Here is a 12,577-nt window from a genome sequence, read left to right on the forward strand (position 1 = left end):
GTCCATTTATAAGTAAAATACAGAAAACATGCATTTTATTTTTACCAAATTTACTTCTGGATACTATCTTATGATCATAATCAAGCTTCTGTCCAAGTTTGGTAGTAATCCAGCATAGTTTAGCAAAGTTTTAAAAATTCAAAAACTTTAACCACAGAGGGAATTCTTGTGGACGCCGCCAACGGTGACGAGGGATTGTAGGATTGCTTTGTCTCGCTATTTCAATAGGTTGAAGGCTCAACAAAAATGAAAAGCTTCTCTCCTTTAGAGAAGAGAAATTATCAACATACGGTAGATCATATTAAATACACAAGTTTTCACTCTCCTTTAGAGAAGAGAAATTATCAACATAGATCATATTAAATACACAAGTTTTCACTCTCCTTTAGAGAAGAGAAATTATCAACATAGATCCTATTAAATACACTAGTTTTCACTCTGTCTAATATTTTGTAGGATCCAGTAAACCCTGGTGAAACTGTGATAGTAATCAAAAGTCTGGTACCTCATGGTGTTGCTCAACAAGATGGCCGCCTGGTTCCAGGTGACCGATTAATGTTTGTCAACGAGAATAACTTGGAGAATGCTACACTAGACGAAGCTGTTCAGGCATTGAAAGGTGCACCTCAGGGAACTGTGAGGATAGGTGTGGCCAAACCCTTGCCATTTCCTAGTGGTTTCCCTGGACAGAATCAGGTATAGCATCATCAAAATTAAGTTATAGATTATGATTGTAGATATTTTAATGGGTTGTTATTTTCTTGATTTCAATGCTTAAACTTTTCAGGGTTACATTTGTGTATTGACACTAAATTTACACTTCATTATTGCATTCTAAATATAAAAGTCAGGTGATTGCCAATGTGACAACTATCAACCAGAGTTAAAATGACCTTTGTGTAAGAAGTAATAGGTCACTGACTAACAATTGTCCTTCAACAATGAACAAATCCCTTAAAGTGTACTCGGCCAAACAGGAAAAAAAGGTGAGAAAATTCAAATGAGAAAACTTAATTTATTACAATGGATTTTACAATAAATAAATAGGACAAATATAAACTAAGGACAACCATTGAATAACAGGCTCCCAAATTGGGACACACCTGAAGAATGTGGCAGGGTTAAAATACAATTTTTGGGGGTATATTTGACACACAGTTTACTTGAACTGCATATGAACATTTCAATGTTTACAGTAATTCTTTACTTATTTGTGATCACCACAAAGAACTCCAAATTTTATATGACAAAAAAAGAATTAGAAATTATTGAAGAGTATATGATTGTCATTTCAAATTTAGTTTAATTCACATATTATTTTTATGGTGTTATATAAGCTATTAACTTTGGTTAAGTACATGAATAAGGGGAGATAATTCACTAAACAGATTTTTTCCCCCCTTGTATGTTGCTGTATTAATTTCATCATCACAATACACTAAAAGATTATTTAATTACACATTGGTAACTTGAAATGATGACTTTCTGAGTTACCAGCCACACATGTGAAAATTCTATGCATTAATTTCATTAAAGATATTGAATTATAATACCTTTGTGGTTTACTATAAAATACATGGGTATTGTCAATGCTAATAACATTGATAAATTGTCTTCTGTTCAGAGCTAATAATTGTATCAAATAATCTATGTTATGTACAAAGTATTCATTAATTACACAATGAGAAAACTGACAAATCCATGATAGATATTAATTGCAAATCAATGTTTACGCTGATGTTTTATAATTTTGCTCGGAGTATCTCAAGTTGAACATATAGTTCACAAGAGATATTACTTAGCATGTTATAAGTTGGGTCTAATGATATATTTGAAAGTATTACAAGTGATGTTTTAATGTATGGATTATTTTTGCTTCTAAATCTTTTTACTTTATCGCATAAGGCCATTTTAAGTCGGCTTGCTTATATTTTCAGTTGTTTTCTAAGTAAATACTTTTAGCTGAGTTTTTTTCTGGGTGGCAGTTGAAGCTTTATTGTTTTTATTAAGAACAGTTTGAATTCATTAAAAGAATTTGTCTGATTATAAAGCTTGTGGGATTGCATGGTTTTATAGATTTATGCTTATTATTGCATGTCTTTTATTCCTTGACAGAATGCAACTTTACCATTCACCCATGCTGCAAATTATGATGTTGGTTATGGTTTCCCAAATGCACCTTTCCCTGCAAAGCATGCTGGGTATCCCGCCGAAAACGTACAACGACAAATCATCGGGGACGAGAACTCATATACTTATGCTTCCGTTAAGAGAACTGAATCAACGTCAACTACCGGAAAAGAAGATAAATCTAATAGAGACAGTTTTTATGAAAGTTCTGAGGATGAAAAACAAGTGAAATTGAAACCAGTTGTCTCCCCTCGAACAAATATTCCCCCAAAGAACAAATATATAAATTATGAAAATGAACAAATTATTGCTGAAATCAATTCTACACATGTGCATGCAGAAAAACCAGCTCATTTACCACCAAAACCTCATCCTAGAACTTATATATCCGATTATCTCAATACTTCTCCTGAAGTAACTGAGCCCAAGGAAACTGGCCCAAAACCTACTGCTGAGGCGTCTCCTCGTGCTCAATCTCCGATAGATTACGAAAATACATCACCAGTATTGCCTTCTTATGAAGAGGCAATCTCAGGAGACATAGAATTTGGTATGGATGATGCTGCAGCACCTCCTGTACCTCCTAGAGAGGAGAGTAACCTGATCAATGAAATCATGGTTGCTAATGCGTTTGAACAAGTAGAAGAGAAAATTAATGAATCTGAGATTTCTTCTGATGAGGTATTTATTTTTTTAAGAATTTGACATTTTTTACACCAAATTAAATATGATATTTAGGGAGATTTTTTTTTTTAATTTGATTTTTTAAAAATTTTGTTTTTATGCTTTTGATGGTATGTCTTGTATGGTGGCTTTTTAATTTTTTATTGTTTTAACTGCATCATGTTGTTTTTTATTTCTTTGTTTGCTTGAATTGTTGTAGTAACATTTGGGTATGGTTCGTAAAATTATGTTCGGCAAATTTAGTTTTGCTATGTTTTGTTGAGTGTGGCTGTTCATAATGCTATAGAATATTAATGTGATGAAAATATGATATTTCCGTAGCAATCTGTGAAATCGCCAAGTAAAGAGTCGCCATTGATGCGATCTCCACCCCCTATACCACCTAAACCTGTATCGCCCAGGATTCGGCAATTAAAGACAAAGGTAATATGTTGCCTTAACTTGCTTCACTGGTAGAAGGAATGCACATTGATTGTTAGGACTACCAATAGTGTTCTTATTTTTTTACGTTTTCACATTTCTTACTTACTCATAGAGTTATTAGAGTATTTTTATCTTTTAATTTATAGGTTCAAAATGTACAAATGTTGACATTTGTTTTGTGAATATTTTCCTTTAAAAAAACAGCTTGCACATTAATGACTAAACCTCTAGTGTTATTGTTACAAACTTAAAAAGTAGGGTCATTTAGTTTATTTTTCTCTCTCTTGCTTTTTTCTTTGAGCAAGCAAACTTTTATTATACAAATTATATAATAAATATGAATTTGAAAGTCATTATTTTTTTTTACAAGAATAATATTGATTACTTATTTTTTCGTTCTGTAAAGTATTATTTTTTCCAAAAATCAGGACTCATTGTTTTGTTGTTAAATTCTAACCATAAGTATAGAATTATCAGTATGATTATATATTGGTAGTCCTAAAATATTAATTTTTCATGGTACTGTTTGTATTACTAAAACTTATTTGTTTTACTAAAACTTATTTGTTGTATTTATTTAGCATTGATCCAAATTTAGCCTTTATATTGCAAAATAAGCAAATTCCAGTCATTTATGAAATTTGGGAACTCTACAATGAAAACCATCCAACCATACATGTCACCCAATTTTCTTGCAACAGTCAAAAATTTACAAATGTTTTCTTTAAATTCATAATTTGTCAATATCGACACTGCTTATAGTTAAAATGTCTTTACTAAGGTTTGATTTACCTTTAAGTTCCATCTGAGGAATTTCAACAGCTGAAAGCTAAAATAAAAATAGAATTCACTACATGCAAGTTTATTGGCTAACACCTGTGTGGTTTATGGTTGTAAATATACTTTCATTAATTAAGATTTTCTGGGAACCTGGACTTATATGGATCTATGCTTGTTAGTAGAAAAAATTAACAATTATAGTTTTATAAGTCATTTCCATGGCTGTAACCATAGCATATGTATTAATTTAATAATATTATGATTAACAGAGTTTTGTATATTTAGTGCTGTAACTTAATAGTATGAAAAACACCAGCTTTCTCATCAATCAGTCATTCTTAAAAGCTTTAGTGTAATTGAAATTTTCTGAAATTAATGAAATATTCTATAACAGGTATTTGTTTTGAAAAATATTGATTTATTGGCTTGATTTACCAGTGTGCAGTTTATTTTCTTACAAAATTATTCATTTATTTTGCCTTTCAATAGTGGGTATAATATTTTACAGTCTTTTGAAGCTGAAATACTCCTTTTATTGAAATCTTTTTGAAAGACTAATGTTTGATTATTTCCAAAAGATAAGCATAAGGTAACAACATTTTTAATCCAAAATTGAAAAATAGGTAAATTTATTTAAAGACGTTTAAAAAAAAAATATGTTAATAAGCATTGCCATGTTTCCATTTTTTCTTGAAGAGCATGTGTTTATTTTTTATTCTTTTTGGTTGTTGGACATTTTTTTAAATTGATAGCCTACTGGTTTCTTAGTCATAGATTATCTAATGAGTTATATGTTGCTTTGTTTAACGGCAAATATTACCTGGATTAAACTGATTTAAAATGCATATTACCACCAAACTCAAATCAAGTTTGAGTTTTAGTGGCTCACTTGGACTGTTCTTGAGTTATGTCCCTTTATTAAGTTTCAAAGAAAATAAAATGTCAATATGTTTGAAATTGAACATTGGCTCTTTCATAATCACAATCATTGGGATCTTTGCCATCGTTGTCCCATGGACATGTTCTTCTTAAATTTATTTTAGCATGTTATATCACCATTTATCCAACAGTTTAGCTTACAAAGCATGAAAAGGTATATCTTGAAATTTATAATTATATACATGTGTAGAAGTGGTAAAGTTATATGTAGAAGTGTTGCTGAGATTTAGTGGGTAATCAGGTGTACACACAATAGATTTACATGCACCATAGATGAATCTGTATATATCATACATCAGACCTTCTGCTGGTTTTTTTTTTCTATGGTCGGGTTGTTGTCTCTTTGGCACATTCCCCATTTCCATTCTCAATTTTATCATAAAAAAATGACTGTTTTCATGTTGAAGTATATTTCACTTTTATCTAGCATTTACTTAGATAAATAAATTTAAAAAAGAAAAGTAAGATGAAATAGCTTTGCTTAATAATTATCTTAAATATTTAATAGCATAATCAGTTTAACAGAAATATGGAGAGTATAATGGAATCCATAACCATACACAATTAGACAAGATATTTTGTACGAATCACTGCAGTTTCAAATAATGCCTTGTTCACACGGACATTTAATTCGAATCGAATGCGAATTGAATTCGCTAACTGCGTTCACACACTCTTCTTTTTTAATTCAAATTCATTCGAATTGGCTAATTCGAATTACCCAATTCGAATTAGAAATATGTTTTTGTTAATACGAATTAAATGTTAACGTCGTTTGGACAGTAAAGCGAATTTGACACGCATTGTAATTTGAATTAAAATAGACGTAAGGACTAATTCAAATTAGTTATTGTGAATCGAATTCAAACTACGTTTGAACTCAGCATAATACAGATCAGATTTTTAGTCAGTTTGACTTCACCCTGCAAAGTTCTGCATTTAACATATGTATTTTCTGCACAATAAGTTCAAAATAACTTGAAAAATTAGCCAAATCTACATTTATGATGATGGCAACATGTCTGTATGAAGCTTCAACTTCATGGATCTACAACAAGTCTCTACTTTATTAAGTCTAAAATTAGATCATGAAGGAAATGATTTTCCATTATGGTATTGTCACTTAATTTACAAGAATGCCTATACTCCACATTATAATTTAAAAAGTTATTTTCTTGAATTGGTCCATTGTAATATGAATTTTGTTCCTTTTTCAGTCCAATAAAGATTTACTATGTAAGATGTGAATCAGTTAAACAATCAGTTAACATTTCATTAATGATGAAAAGTTACCTCAACTTTGTGATTTATAAATAAATATTTCAGAAAAAAAGTACTACTCATGGAGACCAAATTTCAAATGATCTAGTTCTTATGTTTCAAGATTATTTACAGCTTTTACATTAATGCTAGCAAGACAAATCTTTGTTTGGCTTGCTTGCTTTGCTTGTATCAATGTTTGCTCAAGCATGTCAATTAAGATAGGCGGAGCTTCAGCTTGTTTACATCATACCTTAATTTTATTGGAAGTTATGTTTGAGGTTAAGGACACTAAATAGGATGACAAATATAAAGTGCAATAGTAGAAATGGGAGCCAAAAAAATGCATTTTTTTTCCTCGAAGATATGCATTTTCATCATCCATCTTAAAAGACTGCCGTCAAGTACTTGTAGTAAAACAAAATAGCTATTCGAACACACCTACTCTGATTTTGTGATTCATTGCATAGGTATTTCATTTGACATATATATCTCATCTTTTAGTACTGTGATTGTTTTATGTTATAAAGTCAACCTGTAGCTTTGCTATATAAAAATGATAGAATCTGAAGCGAGATGATGTATTGATTTGTACGTTTTCAAGACAAATAATTCATCTCAAACACACACTAACATAAGAAGGTGCACTCGATTTTCTCTTTTAGTTACGATTGTAACCATTTTTTGTATTTTTTTTCTTGAGTCACATATTTGAAGGACAGACATGGAAATAACTGAACTTATAGATTGAAATGTACGGAAGCGTATTAGCGCTACACATTTTTTTTTTAATTTTTCTTCCTATGTTTGCGTTATACGCATAACGCATAACGCATAAACCTTTGCGTTACACGCATAACGCAAACCTTTGCGTTATAACGCAAACATTTTGATTTCAATTATTCATTAAGTTTTGTATATATGTCTGTCAGTCATTCATTTCGGATGTGATTTACTAGTAGATAAAAAAAGAAACATACATACAAGGCCAAATCATTATAATAAATATGCATAGGAGTAATGGAATACTTGAAGTGCAATTATACATAAATTAAGACTGATTTGTGCATCAGAAAAGTATAGAATTTAACAAGAAAATAGATATAGTTTAGTATATAGTCATATTTAAATTGAAAGATAAAAAATAATGTCATACAATTGTGAAACCTCCAAGTCAAATAGACAAAATGATCTTTCTGCTTTAAAATGAATTATTAATAAGGAAACATTATTTTTTAAATCTCAGAATATGATCAAGATTCTTTGATAGAAAGTCATTGAATTTTCATTTCAATATAATGTAGTATTTTTAAGATGCTTGGGTAGCAATGTGAATAGAGAGAACATATTTTATTAATAAAACATCTTCATTCTATACATTTATTGCCAAAGGATAGCTTATTGGAATCTAACCTACTTTACACATTTCTCAAACGAGAGCTTACGTACTTTGGAAGTATATTTATATTCGGTTATAGCTATATTAGCAGGGTTGATTTTTTTCTTAGGTATAATAAACCTCAATTTACTCAATTTTCTTTGTAATATATATACTAGTAGTAACATGGATATCGTTTTTGGGGACCTTTATAGTTTGTTGTTTTGTGTGAGCCAATGCTCCGTGTTGAAGACCGTAATTCGGCCTATGATGGTTTACTTTTACGAATAAGGACTTAGACGGGGAGTTTTCTAATTGGCACTCATACCACACCTTCTTATATTATTCTGCTCATTATTAGTCATTGATATGATCAAATTATTCAAGCATTTTACTTTGCAATGACTACAAAGGTGATAAATTTTAATATATACAGCCACCTCCATTAATAACTACTGTTTCCTTTGAATCTTAAATAAGAAATAAGATAAAACAAATGTTTGCGTTACAACGCAAAAGGTTGGCGTTAACCTTTGCGTTATAACGCAAACATTTGCGTTATAACGCAAACATTTTACCTTTGCGTTTAACGCAAAACGCAAACATAGGAAGAAAAATAAAAAAAAAAATGTGTGGCGCTAATACGCTTCCGTAGAAATGTTCTCCGTCCGTCGTAATTTAAAAAAAAATCGAAGGTTATGAATTTTCTTCATCCAACATAATAAAAATAATCAGTTTGAAGGTTTACAAGCAAAAATTAATCCAAAGTGCGCAATATTCAATTACAATGGACTTAAGGGGGTTCGCAGGTCTAAATCATTTATATAGGATTTCTCTATATTTTTCTATAAATGAACTTTATCTTATAGTTAATAGAAAAATAAAATAAAAAAGTGGGATCACCGTTCATTTGAACTCACAATCTATCTTCGAAAGAAGCATTCATTTTTGTAAAGGTGATTTTTTTCTGTTGAAGTAATAGGAGAAATAAAGGTAATATAAAAAAAAATTAAAGAAATTTATTACAGAAATCGCTCAAATTTTACAATAATTTAGTTTAAGTACAGCTCATATTGAAATTATATTAAAAAATATAGGTCACCGATGAGTTGAAAAAGATATTTCAATTTTAAAGTCAAAAAATGGCATTTTTCCACCAAAGGGAGATAATTTGGAACTTTTTCAATGATGTATACATTTTAAAAGTCATCTGGGGCCAACATGAATTGTTTGTTTTGAATGATTTTTGTACCATATAATAAGTAACAACTACAAAAGGTAACAAATAAAATTTGAAATGAAAAACAAATGTTCATTTTTTTTCTGAAATTTTTATACCCTTGAGCCTCCTTAATAAATAAAAGGGATGAATTAAGTCATTTCTCCCTACTTAATTTATCCCTTTTATTAGAATATCGAGTGCACCTTCTTATTTTAGGGTGTGTTTGAGGTGAATATTTTGTCTTGAAAACGTACAAAGCAAGAATATTTGATACATCATCTCGCTTCAGATTCTATCATTTTCATATAGCAAAGCTACAGGTTGACTTTATAACATAAAAAAAGCACAGTACTAAAAGATGAAATATATGGGTCAAATGAAATACCTATGTATAATGAATCACAATATCAGAGTAGGCCGGTGTGTTCGAATAGCTATTTGGTTCTTCGTCCAATAAAATTTAAGTATGATGTGTACAATCTGAAGCCCCGCCTATCTTAATTGCTATGCTTGAGCAAACATTGATACAAGCAAAGCAAGCAAGCCAAACAAAGATTTGTCTTGCTAGCATTAATGTAATAGCTGTAACAGATCAAACAGGTTTTCAAATTGGTATGGTTTTCACAATGATTCATACCAAATTTGCTGCAGTTTAATTCCCCTTTTAATGAGTCTCAATCTTTAACACAGTGAACCAACCATTTTGAAATTCTAAGATTTTCACATCTGTAATATTTAACTTCCTCTTTTCCAGGAAGCACCTCCACCTTTGCCAGTTTCCTCACCACCTCCTCTAGACAACAATATGGTCAATAATTCCATTGGGGTAGGTATTTATAATTACAGAATGCATCATGTAATATCATTGAAGAATTTGTTTTGAGTTATGTCCCTTACATTGGAGAACTGGATAGCAGGGGAAATAACTCTGATGGACTTGCTGAAAAAAAGAAGAGTTAAAGTTCTTCGTGTTTTCATTAATGCAATAAAAAGTAGATTGTTCTCTAAACTATATTGTCCGAAAACTAGATTTGACTTCTTATTTTTGTTTGTTTGACTAAAGGAAAATACAATGATTACTTCATGTATTGAGTTACTGACTTATGACAACAATTTATGCAACACATATTCCTTAAAATTAACACCCCATTCAAAAACAATTTCGCTGTATTATAACTGTGAAGACAAATATTTCAGAATGGGAAAAATTTGTTCTTTTGAATAATGTTTTGGTAATCTTTGCGTTTCTGGGACTCAGGAACTTCTTTAGATTTTGGGATAAAGGGTGTCTAAAAATCATTTTAGGGATGTAAATAATATAATTTCAGGGATATCTATTCATACCTGCCAACTATCACTATTTGCGGGGGATTTCCCCCATGGAGGCTGAAATGCAACAAATATAATGAATCCACAGTATTTTTGTTTCATGATGACCCTTATTGATGTGTTCATGCTCCAAGACAAATAGTTTTCAGATGGTCATGATTTAAGAGATAGTTGGCATTTGATATTTTCCTTATGGTTGCTCATTTTATCAATTTTAGATTACTCTGTCATGGCAAGAAGTTTCTCATATTATTGTATAAATTTGACTTAAGGCTGCATGTATTTAACAAATACAGATTTATGATCATCCCGTTAATATCACCATATAATTGTATTATAACGTTAGTCTTGACACTAGGATTACCTTTTATCAAGAACTACTAAAATGCTGTAGCCATTTTGACGACACACAGTCGGGTTACATATTATATTGAGTAGTGGATAATGTCCCAATGAGGAAATCAGAAACCATGTAAATGTCAGACTGCATTACGACTGCAAAAATTATTGGAAATTTTTTTGGTCGTATATTGGTATCAAGTTGGCGTCGTCGTCGTCTTCGTCGTCGTCGTTGTCGTCGTCGTCCGAAGACATTTGGATTTTACACTCTAACTTTAGTAAAAGTAAATAGAAATCTATGAAATTTAAACACAAGGTTTATGCCCATAAAAGGAAGGTTGGGAATGATTTTGGGTGTTTTGGTCCCAACAGTTTAAGAATTAGGGGCCAAAAAGGGCCCAAATAAGCATTTTTCTAGGTTTTTGCACAATAACTTTAGTATAAGTAAACAGAAATCTATAACATAAGGTCTATGAACACAAAAGGAAGGTTGGAATTGATTTTGGGAGTTTTAGTCCCTACAGTTTAGGGGCCAAAAACAGGTCCCAAATAAGCATTTTTCTTGGTTTTTGCACAATAACTTTAGTATGAGTTTAAAATAGAAATCTATGAAGTTTAACACAAGGTTTATGACCACAAAAGGAAGGTTTGGATTGATTTTGGGAATTTTGGTCCCAAGGAATTAGGGTCCAAAAGGGTCCAAAATTAAACTTTGTTTGAATTCATCAAAAAATGAATTATTGGGGTTCTTTGATATGCCAAATCTAACCGTGTATTCAGATTCTTAATTTTTGGTCCTGTTTTCAAATTGGTCTGCATTAAGGTCCAAAGGGTCCAAAATGAAACTTAGCTTGATTTTAACAAAAATTGAATTCTTGGGGTTCTTTGATATGCTGAATCTAAACATGTACTTAGATTTTTGATTATGGGCCCAGTTTTCAAGTTGGTTAATAATATTAAGTATTGTGCAATAGCAAGAAATTTTCAATTGCACAGTATTCCACAATAGCAAGAAATCTTCAATTGCACAGTATTGCGCAATAGCAAGAAATATCTAATTGCACAATATTGCGCAATAGCAAGAAATTTTCAATTACTCAGTTTTGCGCAATAGCAAGAAATATTCAATTGCACAGTATTGTCCCGTTTTCAAATTGGTCTACATTAAGGTCCAAAGGGTAAAAAATTAAACTTTGTTTGATTTCAACAAAAATTGAATATATGGGGTTCTTCAATATGCTGAATCTAACCATGTATTTAGATTTTTAATTTTTGGACCCGGTTATCAAATTGGTCCACATTGAGGTCTAAAGGGTCTAAAATTGAACATTATTTGATTTCATCAAAAATTGAATTCTTGGGGTTCTATGATATGCTGAATCTAACCATGTATTTAGATTTTGGATATTGGACCATAATAGGTAAATGTCCAATTTAAAATTTTTAAGTTTTTAAGTTTAAGTTTTTAGACCACATTCATTCTGTGTCAGAAACCTATGTTGTGTCAACTATTTAATCACAATCCAAATTCAGAGCTGTATTAAGCTTAAATGTTGTGTCCATACTTGTCCCAACTGTTCAGGGTTCGACCTCTGCGGTCGTATAAAGCTGCACCCTGCGGAGCATTTGGTTAGTCTTTGAACAAAAGATTAAAAATAAACAGTCAAATAACGGTGGTCAAAACACTTCAAAGATTTATAAACACAAAACCAACAAAACTTTAAATATCAATCATTTTGTTACCTATTGGTCGTTATCTAGAACAAGGATTTGAATAGACAACTCCTTGTTTAGAACAAGGAAATAGGTTGGAATTGTGGCTATGACATTTGGAACATATCCGTTGTCATCTGTGTTACACGGATATGCTATTACAGTGGTACATAACCTGATGTGGTCTGCAGAACAATGGCTTCAATTTAACCATTAAGGTTAATTAAGCTGCAATAACTTGACAAATGACACTCAAGAGAGCTTTAACATTAGCACTAATAGGTTGTATTTCTTGTCCATTATATTGTACAAATTAGCATTGTCTGAACTTTTGCAATAATTAAATTTTCCTGATCATTTCTTACTCTAGTTATTTTTCC

At 30.9% G+C, this 12,577-nt stretch overlaps 1 protein-coding gene across 17 annotated transcripts in view; it reads left to right on the top strand.

Annotated features, from left to right (window-relative positions):
- Positions 1–12,577, top strand: part of LOC139488930 (multiple PDZ domain protein-like) — a 160,649-nt gene that overhangs the window by 66,225 nt on the left and 81,847 nt on the right. For 7 of the 17 annotated variants that reach the window (XM_071274963.1, XM_071274914.1, XM_071274928.1 and 4 more), the window contains 4 exons: positions 457–696; positions 2,116–2,811; positions 3,136–3,237; positions 9,571–9,642. In XM_071274963.1, the coding sequence (XP_071131064.1) occupies positions 457–696; positions 2,116–2,811; positions 3,136–3,237; positions 9,571–9,642 (1,110 nt within the window). The remainder of the gene's footprint in view (positions 1–456; positions 697–2,115; positions 2,812–3,135; positions 3,238–9,570; positions 9,643–12,577) is intronic. The other 10 variants (XM_071274941.1, XM_071274948.1, XM_071274988.1 and 7 more) reach the window with 3 other exon arrangements.

The sequence above is a fragment of the Mytilus edulis genome, chromosome 1, assembly GCF_963676685.1.
Source record: "Mytilus edulis chromosome 1, xbMytEdul2.2, whole genome shotgun sequence".
NCBI classification, from domain to species: domain Eukaryota; kingdom Metazoa; phylum Mollusca; class Bivalvia; order Mytilida; family Mytilidae; genus Mytilus; species Mytilus edulis.